At 36.6% G+C, this 20492-nt stretch overlaps 1 protein-coding gene across 4 annotated transcripts in view; it reads left to right on the forward strand.

Moving 5' to 3' along the window:
- Positions 1–18811, forward strand: part of LOC136836761 (probable glutamate receptor) — a 126358-nt gene extending 107547 nt beyond the window's left edge. For all 4 annotated transcript variants that reach the window (XM_067101313.1, XM_067101311.1, XM_067101312.1 and 1 more), the window contains exons 3-13: positions 8447–8560; positions 9821–10041; positions 10257–10376; positions 11417–11575; positions 11893–11983; positions 12138–12432; positions 13502–13719; positions 14443–14623; positions 16897–16996; positions 18263–18392; positions 18586–18811. In XM_067101313.1, coding sequence (XP_066957414.1) covers positions 8447–8560; positions 9821–10041; positions 10257–10376; positions 11417–11575; positions 11893–11983; positions 12138–12432; positions 13502–13719; positions 14443–14623; positions 16897–16996; positions 18263–18392; positions 18586–18690 — 1734 coding nt within the window. In that variant the 3' untranslated portion in view covers positions 18691–18811. The remainder of the gene's footprint in view (positions 1–8446; positions 8561–9820; positions 10042–10256; positions 10377–11416; positions 11576–11892; positions 11984–12137; positions 12433–13501; positions 13720–14442; positions 14624–16896; positions 16997–18262; positions 18393–18585) is intronic.
- The last annotated feature ends 1681 nt before the right edge of the window (positions 18812–20492 follow it).

The following is a 20492-nucleotide window of genomic DNA, read 5'->3' on the forward strand; positions in this document are numbered from 1 at the left end:
TGAGCTGAAAGCGGTAAGCTTTTCTTTTCGAGCTTTCTCTTCGCCTGTGTGTATGTATTTATGTACGTATAGGGCGTGTCCATACTACCGTAAAATGCCATAAACACACGTCGGTAACTTGCTGCACACGTATCACAAACAGTTGACCACAAGTCAAAGACTTATTGGCACTTCTAACCAGTACTTCAAAAGATTGCTTGGCACTTGCCAAAGGTTCTTTCTCCACCTACGATTATTGACTTTTTCCAACCTGTTTGTTATTTTTATGCGATTGGCTGCCGAAGTGTGTATATGGCATGTTTTACTGTAGAGTGGACGCAACGTAACGTAAACCGTTCACAGAACCACTGGATCACTTTCAGTTAGAACCTGGCACAAGTTCCGGTAAAGGGACTTATGATTTGTTCAAATTGGGCGTCAATAAGGTGGGGGCAAATGGCAAACACATGAGGACTTCCTTAAACAGAGCAGACTTCAGTTGTTTCAAACCATGTTCCCGGGCCAGGTTGGGGCCACAATACCAAATTATTACTTAGGGAAATGTGGGAAAATTCTTCAAAAAAAAAACATGAGGGTAGGAGTTTGTCAAATTAACATAAGGACACGAAGGTAGGAGTTTGTCAAATTAACTTGAAATCATTTTCTTGCGTAGATTCAGTTTTGTTGAAGGCGTCGCACCAGTACCAAAGTTAAGGGTCCAAAGTTTTACACAGGAATAGATGAGAAAAGCCATACGTTTGCAAATACAACAATGTGACTTGGGTGTGCATTGAGGCACTTAGATCTCGTGTTTTTATTTACAGCCCATAATGTAAATTTATTTTCTATTATGCTTGATTGCATATAATCGTTCATTCCGGATAAAAGTTTTATGAAAAAGAAGGGCAAGCAAACATGTAGGTAATGTTAGCGTAAAACTGATAACATGTCAGAATTCTACCGAAGTGAAAGGATATTTTGAATGTGATTTCTTTACTGGTAGCTGAGTTTATTTTCAGTTCCCAAGTAAACTTTGCGCAAGGTTTGTTGAGATCGAGACAAGTTCAGTCGTTGAATAATACCTTGTTTTAATCAGCCCAGCTAACATGCCCTGTTTGATACAGTACAGCAGTTTATGGGAAACTGAGAATATTGCACGATGCAATGCTGCACTATTTGAAAGAAATGAGAAAACGACTGAAAACAGGTACATGTATTACAAAGCGGTAGATTACTTACTTTCCCTAAATAGAAACAATTTCTTAGTAACTGTAGGAATGTAATCTATGGTGTTTGTTTCCCAGGGTGGTGGTCTTGGCCCATTAGTTTTTTGTATTCTTACAAAACAAGCTTATTGCCTATGAAGGTATGCTTTACTTATTAAATCGATCATGACTCATAACTATAGACCTTTGGAGGCTGAATCACCAAACAGATTTATCTAATATAGGTGTATGGTGCATATTATGAGGATGAAGTGGAACCCTAACAAAACTCCAAGTATGATTCTCAGCTGGTCTGTGACATGGGATTCCACCCACCCCGATCTTTTCATCGACAGTGATTCTTTAACTACACGCAGCTGATTTGAAATTCTAGGAATCATTCTTGATTACAAATTCATTTTTGAAAAACACATCCGCTCTCTCTTCTTCAGTTGCACAATAATTAGTATACTGCGAAAGTCGTTCAAGGTTTTTTAGAGACCTACCTATCCTGAGGAAATGGGTAGATTCTTTTAGACTTGTTTGCACCACCATTCGATTAGCTCGTCGTGGATGCTATATAAGAATTTTCTTTATTCTGATCATCCTTTGCATTCGGATCTTTTCAGAGTATACCATCCTCCATACAATGCCGGATGTGTAGGGAGTTCTAACAGTCTTGCCGATCTTGTGTGCGAGGTTCCTACCACAGTTTTCTTGCTGTGACCAAATTGAGGAATATCTCCCTAATCTGGTAAATGAAATGTTGCAGCTTCAGAGGTTCAAACTTGGTGCAGATGCTTTTTTTTTGTTGAACAGGGTAACTAAAATTTCGTACATTATCTATTTTGTTGTTTGTCCTATTTATTGTACTCTATTATTTATCTATCTTTTTTGTTGTTGTTTGTCTTGTTTTTCTTCGTTATTCTCATAATTTATTTTCCACTTCCCAATTGCCTTTTCTGTACTGGGTTGCTTTGTGTGTTCGGAACATGGGCTTTTGGCGTTCTGCTTTTCCAGCTAGGGTTGCAACAAAGTATACTTATTTATTTTGGCATATAATAATAATAATAATAATAATAATAATAATAATAATAATAATAATAATAATAATAATAATAATAATATTAATATTAATAATATGAAGGGAATAGACCCTCTTTTAAACAGATTCTGGTGAAGAGATCCCGTAGGGGGCTAGTGCCGTCAGTACACTTAACAGGGTGCACTGTAGGCATTACTAAAGGTTCATTGCAGCGTCCCTTCGGCCCCTATCTGCAACCCTTCATTCCTTTTACTGTACCTCCATTCATATCTTTCTTCCATCTTGCTATCCACCTTCTCCTAACAATTGTTTCATAGTGCATCTATGAGGTTTTTCTCCTGTTACACCTTTCAAACCTACCTACTCTCAATTTCCCTTCCAGCGCTGAATGACCTCATAGGTCCCAGTGCTTGGCCTTTGGCCTAAACTCTATATTCTATTCCATTCCATTCTGTTGAAAAGAATGTCAGCATTAGTTGAACTGATCATTTACTAGGTCTTTTCAGTTCTTCTTACTACTCTCTCTTCTTCAAGGTTAATATCTGCTAAAAGCTGGCCGATTTTCATTATCGGGATAAAAGTCAAGGAAGGCGTTCTGAAGTCTGTCACGTTTAAGTTTTATCAACTCAGGTGGAAGTTAAACATGGCGCGATGCTTCCGTAGAGTTTGTTGAGGGCGTCATTCGGTAAATAAAATCTCGAAGTTGTTCTCGGGTGGTAGGGAAGCTTCGCAGAAGTTTTCTGAGGTTGTCGACGCTTCAGACGTCTCGTCGGCTATCTTCCGGACGGATGCAAGGTCTTGCTTTTAAAGCATTGCATACTTTTTGGCATGGGGTTGTTAATGCGACACTCTTCAGATATTTTATTATTTACTATTTTTAAAGTTATTGCCTTCCTGTTAAGACATCAGAAAATTTGTATCATCTATGACAGAATTATTATTAGCAATATTAGTAAGTAGCTTGGGCCATGTCAGAAAATTTTGTATTTGATCTTGATCCATAAATACTTGGAACAGATTTCATTGTGTTCTCTTTAGCACTAAAGCCTGTGGAATTAGTGCGTGTTGCTTGTCTCCAGGTCAGTGTCACTCTTTCGAGGTGAGACATCAAACCACCAGTGCCGCAGGTGTTCTATTTCTTGGCTGTAAAAATGTCCTAGGATATTTTTAGCATCATCTAGTGTTTTGATGCTATAAAGTTCAAACGTCCTTAGTTTGCCTTGCAGTGATGGAGCCCGGCGAACCTATATAATTAACTTCCTTATTTACCGAAACTGTAACTGATCTATTTCATAAGTACGCATTTAGTTCAGTCGAGGTATGTTTAACCAACTACCTCTTAATGGAAAGCGTGTGGTATTTTTATGATAAATTATCATCACCTGCATCAGAAACGTGTACAGGCATTCATTGTCTCAGAAACTTGGGAACCTACATTTCCTAGAATATTCACAAATACCGTTATGTAACAAAGTCATCAAGCTTTAAAAGCATCTAACCAGACTGTCAGTGTGGTAAAAACCAAGTGATTCGTGTTTGTAGGCATTCTGAATTCATTCTTTGCGAGACTATGCAAGAAAGAAATCAGATGAGACTAGACTTTAAATCTGAGGTTTCTAAGTAACATCATGACGCTGCTGAATCAGTTACCACGAGATTTGATTGATTGTTTGATGGATTTAGTTTTCTGGCATTACGACTACAAGTCGTCCACTATGCGAAAAAAATATAATTTCGAAGGATAAATAGAGTATTTATAGCTTTTTAAAAAAAAAAAATATGAAAAAATTAATTTACTAAGATTTGTTCAGTGCGAATGGAGACTTGACTGATTATACAGAGATACCCAAGTGTTTATTCTTTCGCATTTAATTTTTAGACAAACTTAGTCATAATGAAGAAGCGCCAACCGTTTTTCCTTGAAGCAGGCAATTCCAGCGTGATAATGTACTGAACCATTTTAATTATATAATTCTTGCTGAACTATGGCCTCATCATGCAGGTTATAAAGATGCCGAGGAGACGGAAGCATTCGAGGACGAGCATTGAGGAGAGGACGGACATAGTCTTGCTCTGGTTAAATGGAGCGACCATTCGAAAGATAGCAGAGGTCACAGGGACTAGCACAGGCACCGTCTGCCGGTGGGTCCACCGCTGGGTTGAATACGGCAACTTGCACCAGAGGACCGGCCAGGGATTTGGTCACTATTCTCCTCGCTTTAGATGCTACGATCCTGCTTTACCGTCGTCTGGACCCCAGCTGCATCCTTTTTTATCTGAGACTGGGTATGTGCCGTCCCTGCAGAGCTACCGTGAGCTTCAGTTGCATCCGAGTTTCCTCTCTAGTTTTTATCCGAGTGGCAGAGCGCCATTCGAGTTTTCGTTGACTAAACACTATCCATGTCAGAACTGAAATAGAGAATGTGAACTACAATGTAAAATAGCGACTGTGTCAGACTTTCTAGCATTGTGCTTAGAATGTTACTGAATGAATTCAGACACGCTCATGACATCTGAGGTGTGTAATAATAAATGAATGCTCAGATTTTAAGTATCTTTATCCTTATGAACATATCCATCTCTCCTACTGTAGAACATGGTTCAGCGAATGCTTTGGAAATTCACCATTTTTACTAAGAGAAAGTGGTGATTCAGTACAAATAAGTTCGACATACTGCTACCACTAATGAAAGCAAATTATGATGATATTTCAGTCGAGATGCCGCGCAAGTTAAGTGCGTTCCGTGAAGCAACGGAAAGTCAAAGTAAAGTTCGAGTTATTCAAACCCACACGTCTCTTCCATCTTCCATTCAGACAGATGAAGATAGAACCCATCATCTCTTAATATAGCCTGAGGTATAGTCTGAATTGTCGGTAGAAAGTCACTTATCTCAGTCTCACTTTACGAACAAATTTAAAAATAAGTAGAAATTTGTAACGAAATCATTTCTCCCCAGGGACAGGTTCCCTAACCAGCCCAGGTGCAAATAGAGACACAGACATCCAAGATATTCCTTTGGAATGTTTTAGATGAGTGTGGTTCGGATTCCATTAGTCAGGAGTTCCCGTGACTGAATGGCCCTATGAAAGAAACGATACTCTTCAGTGTTTCTCAGGGAATAAGAATTCAATTCTTCTCGCTAGAGGATCGTTATTCCATCCATGACATTATATATGCATATTATATATATATATATATATATATATATATATATATATATATATATATATATATATATATATATATATATTATATATATAATATATATATTATATATATATTATATATATATATATATATATATATATATATATATATATATATATATTATTGGCACCATATGCTCGTTTCTGGGGTTATGGTTGCTGGCCCACGCCCTTCTTTCTTGACCTCTCTCTGACGCTGGCACCCACAGACAGTTGTACAGTTGTGTGAGGATATACCAGGAGCTATCCACATTCCCAGCAAATGTGAGTCGAGCGCTGCACCACTCGGCTACAACGTCCAATTTGGCTGACACCCATAGAAGGTGGGCAATGTGGTCTACATAAAGTGCGCTTTCTACCTATATCTCTCCCTGTCTACATATATGTGTATATATAAATTTATATATATATATATATATATATATATATATATATATATATATATATATATATATATATATATATATATATGTATATATATGCTATGTATGTATGTATGTATGTATGTATATATGTTGTTTTTTAGTTTATCTTTTTAATTACTATTCTCTGTATGCATGCTTTCTGTGTAAATTGATATCCATTTAGTCTTGATATGCAAGACTGACTGCTCATTTTGAATAATAATAATAATAATAATAATAATATTGATATTATTATAAGCAATTTTTTTATATAATAAACGCAACGCGAAACCGTATGTTTATTTTTTTGTGAGTGAACAACGATAGTCTACGAGTAATGAACTTCATGTTTAAGACCAAGTTGTTGCCCATCCCGGGACCAGCCTCTTTCACAACAGTACTGTCTTCTGTACAAGTAAGCTGAAGGAAGGTACAGTACCTTGGTCCAAGCTTCGTAACGGAACACAGCGTACATAAGGTCGGGACTTGCTGTCTAGACCTACCAATATATTTAAATGTAATGGCACCCTGGTATTCATATGAACCTGAAATAAATAGGATTTGCTCTCCGTTTTATGCTGGTCTCGTAACTTTGGATTTTGAATTGTCCCTGTCGAAGTACCCTTTCGTGTGAAATTATGAGTACAGCCTTCGGTGTGTGTTAAGAAGGATAGGATCAGGATCATAGCGTCATCCTCTTCATTTCGTCCATCAGGCTGGGCTGATTTTGCTTGTCACTTTGACTTTACAGTTTTCAGTTTTAGTTTCATACGTGATTTTTTAAAAAAATGTGTTATGTATTCTCAAATATCTCCTTGTCTACGCTTCTTCAGTTTTGAGGCATCTCATTGCTAGTGTGTATGTGCGTGAGATTTCAGGTGGCAAGAAATTCCATGAACAGTAGGCTGTTTGTATTCGTTTTCGTATTATGAACTAAATGACAACGAGCGCCTCATGCATTGGCGATATTGCGATTCGTGTTTACTTCTGAGGCTGAATAACAGTTGTGCAACGGTGCACTGGGCGTTCATTTGTTGTTATTAAGCTCCAGTAAGCGAAGTATGCAGCGTAATCCCAGTTTTCTTATTCTCCCCATCAAACAGTAGAAGGAAACAGACTGACTGTTAGAATGAGGCTATGGACTTTAGTGTTCCTGATGCTGCCAGGGGTCCGTTGCTTCCGAATTGAGTTAACAGGTAAGATTTTGTTAGATTCATGTGGCTTTTAAGATTTATCGATATTTGTGTTTGCCTCTCTTATTTGTCTTTTGTTCCAGAGAGAGGAATGCTTTTTCGCAAAACGTTAGTTTTCGCTTAATCCATAAAAATACGCGACTGCCGTAATCAAGTTGTCTGTATAGGTGCTATGGCTTGTTACTGCGTAATCATCCGTAAGATTAAGTTAGCCGTGAAATATAGTAGTTGGATGCCTATGAACTGACACTTCATTTTACCTTAATTAACTAAAATTTTTCACATAAAGCATCATTCGTCCTCTGGATAGATACAAGATAGGAAATTTGCCTCTCCCTTATTTTTTTTCTCCCTTTCTCTGATATTTAAAATATATTGCTGTCTTTTACATAACACATACCTTACGGAATAGGTTGCGTTGAGGAATGGGATTTCATTGTATATGAAAAAGTCGAAATTGGTTTTTAGAGGATGGATTTTTTTAATTGATTTGATTTGAGGATTTAGGACGTGTGAGTAATTCATATTAGTTATGCGAGTTTTTTATGTGTGTTTTATTATTTTCATATTTTTGGCCTTTTGAGTTGTAAGTCCGTGTTTAATCAGCTTAAAATCTAAAGAAAATCGATAATATTGTGATTTTTTAAAAACTATTGATTTGTGGTTTTAAATCTAAGAAGAGTTTCGTTTCTGGGTCCTTAAATCCAATCGTAAGACAAATCTGACATATGTTGAGTTTAAATCTAAGACAACTCTAATGTTTGTGCGCTTTTGAGCCTAAGGTAAATACGGATTTTTTGGTTGTTTTATTTTAAGAAAACGACGACGTCCTGTTCAGCTCCCGTCGCGTGACGTCATCTGTGATGCGGGAGTCTTGGCTTCCAGGATCAGCCCTCGTTTACGTCACAGATGGCACCATCCCCCACCAGTCCCTCTGGAGAGTGAGAGGCCTTCGGTCTTGTAGTTCGTTCTTTTACTTAATGCAATAAACATCATTCGATTGTCTCGATCGATTATCTCCATTCCGTTGCCTGGTGTTTATACGCAAGGCTATTTCACACGCAGACACACACAAATGCACAAATGTATATACATTTATGTTTTATTCAGGATATACATTTATGTTTTATTCAGGAGTCCTATTTCGGTATTATGTCAGTTTTTGTTTCATTACTACTACGTTCCACTTTAAAATATACCATGATTTTGTCAAGAGTAATGGAGTAATCGAAATAGTCAAAAGCAGTGCATTAATCAAAGTACAATCATTATTAAAAAAATTGTCTGTTTAAACTTTATAACATCGCTATGACCTTTTCCTTCCAGTAGAAATGTATAGGAAGGCATTTCACCTTTTCATGTTAAAAGATTTTCATGCATTCTCATTGTACTGTACAACGTTTCCTTCTCAGGCCATAAAAGAAATCGAGTTTGATTATTACGTTGGAGTGTTTGAAGTTCTGCCGAATGAACAAGACAGTAACTTGACTCATTGGTCGTCTGCCGTGGTTGGTAGCATAAAGCAGGTAAACATCCATTTCGTAACGTTAACGCAGTTCTTGTGAATGTGATTTGTTGAAGTGTAAGTTTTTATCCCAAATTAATTTCAATATGGAATTTACACACGCGCAGCTGATTCACTTGAAAGATTGAAATGAATGTCTTCAGGAAAAATACAATTGATCCTTAGTTTTTATTTCAATCAGAAGCGACCATTAGGATGCATGTGTGATTGAGAGAGATTGTAGCATGGATGAAAAGTTGTGGGTTGGTGTGCATGGCTTAAGATTGATTAACGAAGCCTTTGGCTAGGTTGATGGACAGTTTGGGAAAGTATTTGGTGATGATCATGCTGTAATTGCAATCGCAGAACGGGTCTCGAAACGAAAGTAAGAGATCTGCATAAGAGCCAAGTGATATTTTGTGAAGATTTATGGAAACCGACAGGTGATGAAAATGTCAAGGCAAAATGGAAGGAGTTGAATATTTTGGTATATAAGGGAGAACAGTGTGGATGGTAAAGCTGTAATATATGGCAACTTTATACAATTTAGGATACAAGAAGACCTGGTCTTTTCAAGGAAAGGCATTTGATATGTGAAACAAGATCAAAGTGGCCACACTCGAAAGGACTTTGGAGGAAATTAAGAGATCATGCCACAACTGGGTGAAATAGGAGACAGTTAATGGAAGTGATTTACAGAAAATATAATTAGCAGTGTCATATATTAAGGTTTGAAAAGAACTTAAATTAGACATCGAATGGAGAACTAATGGTTAAAAATTACGTAAGTTCGTACCAGATAAAAGTGGTGGGAAGTAATGCAACAAATATATATATATATATATATATATATATATATATATATATATATATATATATATATATATATGTGTGTGTGTGTGTGTGTGTGTGTGTATATTTATATATAAATATATATTATGAGTGTGTATAATAAATGTAGTATTGTGAATATTAGAGAGGAGACACTGAAAAAGGGAATATTCAAGCTCTTTTTAGTTAGTTATGAAAGTGAAGACTTTATTAAGGACCGCTATTAATTATACTTTTTTGCATTGCTGTAAGTCACATGAATAATTTTTCACAAATACTTTTCGTTAATGTAAGTGATACACTAAGGCATGAATGTTCTGCAAGGTCATTACCCAGCTACTATATGAACTGTACAAACTACGACAGCGACGAATGTCGCAAAATCTAATATTCGTAAATCACCGAAAAAAAATCACACGCGATTTACAAGTCTTCGTCAAAATCTTGCCAGATTCGCAAGTCGTCGAGGCATATGGTCCTACTGTTAGTCTCCAACGACGGCGACTTCTTGAGCCAGTTCGTCAAAGAAGCGCTTGATAATGATGTCCTCATCTGGCCAACGAGAGTAATGCTCATCACCCGGCTGTCGCTTCAGCGTCTGCATCCCCTGGGGAAAGCCCTCTCCGGCATCAATGCTATTGTCATCACCCGGGAGACTTCGAAGGCAGAAAGGTAGATCTTTGCTCTCAGTGAAATTGCCTGATTCTGTTAATAAGTTGTAGTGGTGTCTCTCTTATTGAAATTTTCACTTGTATTTTTTTTTTATTCTAAAGCATACCTGTTTAAGTTCTACGAGTCATTTGAGATGTATTTGGCTGTCAGCAGTGAGAGTGCTTTCTCTTACTAATATTGATGCGTAATGTAAAGAATGAGATTTAATATCACAGATGGGGTGTCTACGCGTACTTGCCGTATAGTCATCGAGTAGTCCTCGTAGCAACTTGGACCTCAGTCGCAGGACTTTCTTATCATGCGGACACCCAGCTGTTCCCTAACAAATTTCGGAGGTAAGACGCTTAGAAGGTCTTAAAAAAAGCATGGTGGTAGTGTAGAAACTAATTAAAATATCATAAAAAGTGAGTTTTTTTAATTCAGTAACTGTATTCGACAATCACTCCATGTCATTATGCTCTGCTACTTAATTACGGTATATCCTTATCTCATCTGTATCTCCGCAAATGCTATATCATCTTTTATATCGTAAATGTACACTTTTAACCATAGCAGTTGTCATCCAAGAGTCACTCAGTCGGTGGTTAAAAACCAGCCATTCTTCATCAGATGTGTAACATCTTTTAATTACAACACCGATAGACAGATGACACGCGATTTCAGTGATAAGGGCTTAGCACATTAATCCTTTGCTTGTTAGTCGTATAATGTACATCGGGAAACGTATTTATAGTTTCTAAAGAATATTTCGGTCTGCATGAATTTTCCTGCTAGTTAGTTTATCTAAAATAAGCTGACAGAGTTTTTTTATTTAGTGCCTCTTTCAAGTGAAGGGAATGCCATAATCATATGTTATTATGATTTAGCGTATTTTAGTTTTCTGTAAAAGAAAACTTGAGATGGCTTTGTCTGTTCTTCCGCACTTTTTCTGTCCGCTCTCAGATCTTAAAAACTACTGAGGCTAGAGAGCTGCAAATTGGTATGTTGATCATCCACCCTCTAATCATCAGACATACCAGGTTGCAGCCCTCTTTTATTTAAGGTTAAAGTTAGCCATGATCGTGCATCTGGCAACGCTATAGGACAGGCCACCACCGAGCCGTGGCTGAAAGTTTTATGGGCCACGGTTCATACAGCGTTATACGCTGTACAGAAAACTCGATTGCGCCGAAGAAACTTTGGCGCATTTTTTGTTTGATTTTACTTGCAACCGAAACTATACCCTTAAGACTGCGAACTTGGGTATATTTTGTGTGCCGTCGTTGGTAGTTGGAATTTGTCTCCCCCAATGACGATAACGGATCAGTGAGAGAAATTAATGAAATTAAACTTTGAGCAGGAAGCTTAATCACAAGGGATAAATGCCTTCCAACAGGTTGACTGACGGAGCGCATTTAGGTGTGGTTGGTCAAAACTTTCCCCCGCACGTTGTCGTTCGGAAAACAAGAAGCAACGAATCTCAGGAAAGCAAATTCGTTTTTAGTGGACCCCTCTTGTTGGTGCTGGAGATGCTCGCACGCAACATCAATTTCACGTGAGTTGTCGGAATGTGTTACGTACAAGTAGTTCAGGTTAGTTCAGGTTTTCCGGCCAAACATAGCGGTTTGAATACTTTCATCAAATTATCCAGCTAAGGTGAGGCAATTTCTGTATATCCACATTATTATCAGGAAAGGCATATGTTTGTTTTGTAATTCTTGGAAATTACCATGGCTTATATACAGCTAAAATTGGATTTTTCTCTGGAAAATGCATAGTACATATTGAAATTTCTGACAAAAAAGAAGTAGAGTAAGGGGTAGTTTGAAATTATATGGCATTTAAATATATTTCGTCCTGTTTTTCCCCCAGTTACGACTTAGTACAGCCTTCTGACGGCTCCTGGGGGTTTCTTTTCCCTAATGGGACGTGGAATGGAATGATTGGCATGTTACATAGGAAGGTAGGGAATTGATTGAATAATTTAGGTCAGACTGAATATATAAGAAAAGTATGACATGAAACATTACCCAGACTACTGACAGTTCTCTTTAACTTTTGGTTATATATGTGTAATCATTGTGAAGCGCTTGAAATATTGTCACTGTGTGCATTAGGAAGTGGACTTCGGTCTGGGACCTTTCGGCATAACCTATCTGCGGGCGCAGGTGGTCGACTACACGAGCCCTTTGGTGGTCGACTACGGCCGAATCCTTGGCAGGAGGGGAGACACAGCAGTGGATCCGTGGAGTTTCGCTTTTCCCTTGACGTACTCGGTTTGGGCATCAACTTTTGCAACGTTAATCATCGTCTTGCTGCTTGCCAAGGTCTTGTCGAAAATCCACTGGAATCCGGAATTTCAGTCTCCCAGGATATCGTTGTCCGTGTATTTACGCACTTTCCTCCAGCAAGGTTCGTGAACCTCTATTTGGGCAGGCGATGCCATATTACTCTGTCCTATTTCCTGTTATGTAGGATTTATGGATTCAGATTTAATCCCATAATTGAGTTTAGGTGGTTTCAGATGATGTGTCAGCATGATAGCATTTGTGTGTGCGTGTGTGTTTGTGATTTGAGTCTATATTAGCATTTTGCTTTTTGATGAACTAGTTTCAGGTAATATGAGATGCTCCCTATATATATATATATATATATATATATATATATATATATATATATATTATATATATACAAACTATATATATCTATATTTATATATATAGATATATATATATCTAACACACACACATATATATATATATATCTAACATATATATATATATATATATATATATATATATATATATATATATATATATATATATATATATATATATATATATATATATATATATATATATTATGTGTGTATGTTGTATGTATGCACATGCATATTTATATATAATGTATATTAAAACCTGAAAGGAATCAAATTGATTATCCTAATGTTAGTGTAGATCAAAAAGGCCTGAGAAGGCATGAATCGCCCTGCATATTATCTTTCTCCCCAGTGGATGTTCTTTAAAGCATATCCCTTAGCTTTGTTATCTGGATTCGTGATATTTTGACCTTAAACATTTTTCTTTCTATTCCCAAAAAATTATTCGTTGACATCTTTTTATTTTCTTTCTTTTGTGCAGTGTTGAGGAAAGAAACTCATCCCTTATTACATAAAATACGAAATAACAAAAGCGTGAAAGTAGATGAATCTACCCTATTTGGTGTATGCGGGGCCAAGAAAATTTGTCAATATTGTAGAGAATGTAACCGCCTGCTATTACTGTAATACAAGAGGTTATTAATCATGAGCGTTTATTTGAAATTAAGTATCTGCAAACTTGTTTGCCTAATTATCTCGTCGCTTTAATAAAGTGCGTATTCCAATTCATTCTGGCCCATATAGGAAAACTATTTATTGCTAAGATATTCAGAAAAGATACCTCTGCCTAAGCGCATCGTTGCTTTAAATCTAATGTTGCAGATGTCGAGGTCTCCGCCGACAGTACTTGGGAGAGGATGATTCTAGCTGTTTGGATACTGGCTATCTTCGTCCTGACCGAATGCTACAGCACCAATTTAATTTCTCTCTTGGCGGTTCGGTATATCTCGGAGCCTTACCAGACGGTCAGGGCTGTGCTGGACGATCCAAAGGTTACCATGATTTGGTTCGCAAACACCGCTCATCAACAGTACTTGGCTGTAAGACTTCGTGCGTTGGGTTCTTGTGGCTAGGTTTAGTTTCTTAGCATATAGAGGCATTAATCCATGTCCTCTGCATCCTTTTCCCCGTCAAAAGTCGATGGCTAGTAGGAAGAGGGGAATACGACAGTCATGTAATATTAATCTTTTGGAACTAATACTGCTCATCTCTTATTTTGCATTCGTTTTCTTGTATTGGGAGCATGAGATCTGTCTGTTTCTTGCTCCAATATTTGTAACTTTGGATTAATGTGGAAAACTGCTCTTTACAAGTCAGTCAAAGAAAAATCGTTAAGATACAGCAAGGACATAGGTAAATCTATGGACTACTGTCAAAGCATGCTTGTAAAATTAATTTAGTTAAAGCTATTGCATGAAGATTTCGAATAGTTCCTTCAGTATTCCTCTCAATGGGCGGAGTGCTATATATGATATATGCATGAACGTTTATATGGCGTTTGACAGTTTGTAATAGTAGCAGGCATGTTTATCGTGTATTTCCACAAAACGTAAAAAATACGTCCCTAAGTATCGCTATTGGCTCCTCAGTAGAGGAGAGTTTCTTCAAGAAAGTAGGCAATTTGTTTTTCAATCTGACACAAAAACTGTTCTGAGCTTTGAGATTCATAACTTCCTTTATATTCTTCAGTCAGCCGAGATTTTCAGCTAAAGGTGTCCATCCTCTTGAAGGTTTCATTTTGAGAAGTCCGGCACTGTTTACAGGGCGTCGAATCTGGTATATTCTACGAGTTGGTTCAGGTCGGGAAGAGAGGCCGAATGAAACTGATAACTCCGGCTGAGTACGAAGAAACGGTGACCACTTACGTATCTCGGGGGGACCATGTCATGATGAACCCCGACACCATTATGAGGATGTTTCTCACTGAGGACTATATGGACAAAGGTGCCATTTGTTCCTTTGGCTAGAAACGACCTCCCGCGTGTGTGACATGTATGTGTATATATATATATATATATATATATAGCATATATATATATATATATATATATATATATATATATATATATATATATATATATATATATATATATATATATATATAAATGGATGTGTGTATCTGTGTTCCAGCATAACTCTGAAACGCATTGAGCCATTTCAACCAAACTTGGTATACATATGACTTACTATCTAGAAAAGAATACTGTCGGGGTAAGACATTACTAGCACCAAAGGGCACCAGAGAGGGTAGGGGGTGGGAAGGGCTTCCCTGAAACGGGGCTGGTGGCTGGTTCTGCCTGTAGACTTAGTAACTAAATAAACTCTACGAATTTATCATACCTAATTTCGGTATACATATGACTTACTATCTGGAAAAGAATACTGTGGGGGTAAGACATCACTGGCACCAAAGTGGGTTGGGGGTGGGAAGGAGGTGACATGTAAAAATAACCGAAAATGACAGATATTAGTGTCTAATCCATAGTTTTCAAGGTCGTTGAGATGAATGGTGACACTCCCCATGCCCTTTAAGTCCAAGTTCAGCCCTGATAGGAAAGGGGTAAAAAATAAAATGTCAAAATTGACAGACAGATATTAATGTCTAATCCACAGTTTTCGAGGTTGCTGAGATAATAGTAACACTCCTTATGCCCATTCAGTCCAAGTTCAGCCCCGATAGGAATAGTGGATGGGAAGGGGTGAAATATAAAATGTCAAAAATGATAGGCAGTGTAATTGAGGCAACTATCTTAACAGGAAAGGGAGAGAATGAGAGAGAGAGTAGAGGGGGTGTTAGGGAGGAGAAAGAGGGAAAGAGTAAGGGAGAGTTGGAGAGAGAGTGAGAGGGAGAGGAAGTGAAAGAGAGAGAGTAGAGGGGGTATTAGGGAGGAGAAAGAGGGAAAGAGTGAGGGTGAGTTGGAGAGAGAGAGAGAGAGAGGGAGAGGAAGTGAGAGAGAGTAGAGAGGGTGTTAGTGAGGAGAAAGAGGGAAAGAGTTAGGGAGAGTTGGAGAGAGAGAGAGAGAGAGTTTATAAGTTGTCTTTCAGAGTTTTCCCAGGCAGTGCCAAGTTGATCAGCTAGTATAGATATACATGTGCATATATATATTATATATATATATATATATATATATATATATATATGTATATATATATATATATATTTACACATGCTAATGTGTATATATATATATATATATATGCTATATATATATGTGTGTGTGTGTGTGTGTGTGTGTGTGTGTGTGTGTGTGTGTGTGTGTGTGTGTGTGCTATAAAGAATCTACGGGTTACTTCAAGTGTGAAATATGTTATTTGTAATATCGTAATGATTTATTAACTTTCGATGTCCCCCACACTTTTTGTGGGTATGCTTTTCATTACAAGTTTTGAATCGAGACGAGAAATAAGTGAAAAAGTCCCTTCTTTCCGTGATGGAATTCGAAACCACGCGCCATTATAGGAATGAGTTACTACTCGGCTCACCAGTTTGAGAGATCAGTGTGGCTATTTCAAATACACATATATATACATTCAAAGGATATGCGCAAATGATTTTCTAGTTCTTACTTGAACTGTTTAAGAATTAAGACAACTTTGTTTTCTGTATTTTCTGTTTTTTCAAAGGATGATGCCGTATCTGTCCCCATATAGGAAAGAGTAAATCTACCCTCCCTCTCCATGAGTATAAGTGTTATTTCGTCTTTCCTTTTGTTGATAACCGTTGGTGTTGTAACGCCATTTTGAGAATTTTCCGCATCCGTTCAGTCTTCGTTTGCCGCTAGATGGACTTAAATGCGTGATCCCATGATAAATAATTAACACAGTAGTGTAAACAAAACTTCAACAGATAATGGATACAATTGTTATCCAGTTGTATGGAAATGTTTAGGAACGGCAGGACAGGAGCAAGATGACAAAGAAAAAGTTCATTAAAAAGAAATCTACAAAGTAAAAAATAAGAATGTAGTTAAAGGAAACAGCATTAGGGAGCCAAGGCTTCAAGTTTTGTTTTCCCTGTTAACTTGCTATTGATAAAAATAATTTTTATTCATTACCAATCAGTGTCACTTTTAAGTACATCATTTGATCCACACATATAATGTGATTAGTAAACGGTCTGTTGACTCTCACGAAGACAAATGATAGATACCCAGTAAGTCTGTTTTCATGAGTATTATATTCCAATATATGTGTTTTAATCCTTTTATTCTTTAAAGGAAACTGCAAATTTTACCTGTCCAAGGAAGGGTTTCTTCCTCTCACGTTCTGTATGGTGGTTCAGAAGTACAGCCCTCTGCTGAGCCCTATCAATGAAGTGTAAGTCATCGTCCTCAGTTTGTAGAATGATTTCATTGCAGAGTTGACGTGAATGAAATATTATCTGAGGATTCTAAGACATTTTAAAGGTGCTAAAATAGCTTGGATGTTCACAGAAAATTTAAAGATACCAATTCCTCATTGAATATTTTTAGGTTGACGGTGAGTTCTTTAATTTTACCATATTATTTCAAAGGTTTTATTTTGAGTGCCCTTCAGATGCCATTAACTATGTTGTTAAACAAATTTTAAATGAAACGTTTATTTCTAAATTTAAATGAAACCCTGATTCTAAATAGTGAACATACACAATAGATGTGTTCATAAATATCGGATATGAGATAGCCTATCTCGATGTTTGATTCACTGCACTGGTCTCGCGCACTGTTGGTTCAGGGGCCTTATTGTGACCCATTGCTGCTCAAAGCAGATCCGTCCACATGTTTGTTCTGCACTCTGCTGAAATCACACCAGGTATTCAGGTACGGAGGCTCTGCAGGGCACTATTCTCAGTCACCTGGGTGCACACTGATCTTCGTCCTTCCTCCATAACCTCCATTATGAGGCATATTACTATATTGTATCCCCCTCCTCAATACGCATCTCATACCTTGCATCTTGTAACCTTCGGTATTTTGTGAAAGTTAGGATCAACGGTTGTTGAGCTGTGATCGAGGTTCAGAATGACGGGACCTTCTCCAGGACCCTTTCTCTATATCAGACATATAATGTTCTCTGCTGTGTTCTTAATATCACAGTACTGGTTTGGATTCTTCAGAAATGCGTGCTAGGAACGCTCGTTTTACTTTGTTTTCCTTCTAATTTCGTCAAGGGGTAATTTTCCTTTCCATTTCCACCCGGAGTAAAATGTTATTAATTCATGAACTTTAATTTGGCATCTGTGTACATATTTTCGGAATATAGTATAATCTTATGTCTTGACCTTCGGGAAGACATTGAGCAACCATTTTAGTGATATATAAAAATTAAACGCACTCCATCATTGATGTAGGTGTTAACGTTAAGCAATAATGTTGCCCAAGATTATGTGCTTCTCGTTGATTGTGGTGTCTGCCATATGTCTCAGACGTGTTCAGTAAGTTCATGGCTTCACATTTTCACATTTAAAGCAAGTTTTTGCTCACCTCTGGTTGTAAGCGATGGCAAGAAAGCTAAAAATTATAAGAGTTGAATGCAGTATACTCAATGAATTTTCTCTGCAATAAATGTCTTGATAATTTCCTCTTTATTCGTGGTCTGTTCCAGAATTAGAGCTGTAATAGAAGGCGGGTTTTACAATTACTGGATGGACAATGCCTTTGCCAATGCAAAGTCTTGCAAAAACCCTCCAAGGAAAATTACTGTCCAGGAGCCCTTAGCCCTGGCCAATGTCTGGGTAGGTTTCATGGTCTCCTTTCCTTCTGTGCATTAGTTTAGTTTACTTTTAATGTAGTTTATTCAGTTTTAGTCATCGTGAAGTTCTCGGTGAACTACCAAAAATGCAATTTACATGTTTGTGCTATATTAAAGTTTGGGAGAAACGCCGTTTTCATAAAGGCATTATTCCGTTTTTTGTTCCTTTTTTGCAGGGGATGTTTGCTGTCCTTGTAAGTGGTGACCTTATCGGCGTTATCGTCCTGTGTCTGGAAATAATAACAAAAAGGATTTCTTCAGGCAGTTTAGGAAGGAGTTAAATTCTTCCATGAAGGATTTTAAAGATGAATGCTTATTATTTGATCTGTGAACAGTGTAAAAGATATGAGAATATATGTCACCGTTTTGATTTAAAGGAAATTATACATTTACCATACAGTATTATCTTTTTAAGTAGCCTGCTCTAATAAAATTATATATATATATATATATATATATATATATATATATATATATATATATATATATATATATATATATATATATATATATATATATATAATATACACACATAAATACAGTATGTATGTGCATGTACTTCATTAATACATATTTTTACCTTCCTCGTCAAAACTGACTGTAAAATTTAAATACTTTTGGAGTAGAATCATACATAGATCATATACAAAACTTAAGCTCAGTTCATCTTAAATGTAGGTAAGAGAATTTGGCAAATGCACAAATGAACCTTTGCTCTCATCCAATGCAGTGGATGAGCACAGCTTTCACGGAAATATGCTTTACTCTGCAATAGGGTAGAAAATTACGATAGAATCAGTTTTATCGAAAAGAAAAATTAATTTTGCACAATTATCCTAATATTGATTATATCTATAGATATAGTGAATATTCCTTCAAGGGCCAAGGGACGTCCAAAAACAAAATACACACAGCTACAGTGGACCCACTCTTAGCTTTCCTGATTAACTTTTCAGAGGATATGCTTCCATCTACAGAGGAACTGAATAGCCTAGAACAATTTCCAACCTCTGTATTCATGCATGCATTTCAAAGGTCACTAATATATATATATATATATATATATATATATATATATATATATATATATATATATATATATATATATATATATATATAATATATATATATATATATATATATATATATATATATATATATTAGTGTGTGTGTGTGGGTGTGGGTGTGGGTGTGTTTATATATATATATATATATATATATATATATATATATATATATATATATATATATATATATATATGTATATATACGTATGTATGTATGTATGTATTCATGTATATATATATCCAGGAAGGCTAAGGGATCTAGAAAGACAGAGAGTTTGGAGGAATAAAACGGAAGACATTCAGGGTGATTTTTTAAATTTATTGGCCAGATTTTTTAGACGTTAAGTCTCATCTTTAGGGTTGTAAAACTATGCAAAATTGACAGCTTATAAACAGACTCAGTAAAAGGAGCATTTTTAAAAGTTAGAAACTTTAAAAAATAAATTAAAACAAACTGAAAAGTGAAAAGAAATCTTGGACCAGCATCTAACTCTGTTGGAGCCAAGAACGGAGCGATATTCTCCCCTGTTGGAAGGGAGGACGTCGACTATGCTGTATATAAAACTGGAAGAAGTCTGACTGTTTAATGAGGGCACACGCTGCTTAATTGTTAATGATTCCAAAAGGGAGAGAGAAGTCATTGGGTGATTGGGCAACGATATGAAAATCCTTATAGGAGAATGAAATTTTACATTTATTATAATGATCTCGTATACTAGAAAATTTTTTGGTTTTTAAAGTGATTTCGTATACTAGAAAATGTTTTGGTTTTTAAAGTACAGCCCGTACGGTGAGTGACTCCGAGATGAGAATCTATCCTGACATTAACTAATCTTTTGGTGGCTGCCGCGTATTTCCCAGTTTTACATTTCGCACAAGTATTAAACCACCAAAGATCGCTTGAAAGCCGGAAATTTATCCTTGTGGAAAATAAAGGAACCCAGAGTTTTAGGATTTTTAATGTTAATGTAATATTCAGGGCTGGAAAAGTATTTTGAATTACTTTCTACAATAAT

Source organism: Macrobrachium rosenbergii, chromosome 56, assembly GCF_040412425.1.
Source record: "Macrobrachium rosenbergii isolate ZJJX-2024 chromosome 56, ASM4041242v1, whole genome shotgun sequence".
Taxonomy (NCBI): domain Eukaryota; kingdom Metazoa; phylum Arthropoda; class Malacostraca; order Decapoda; family Palaemonidae; genus Macrobrachium; species Macrobrachium rosenbergii.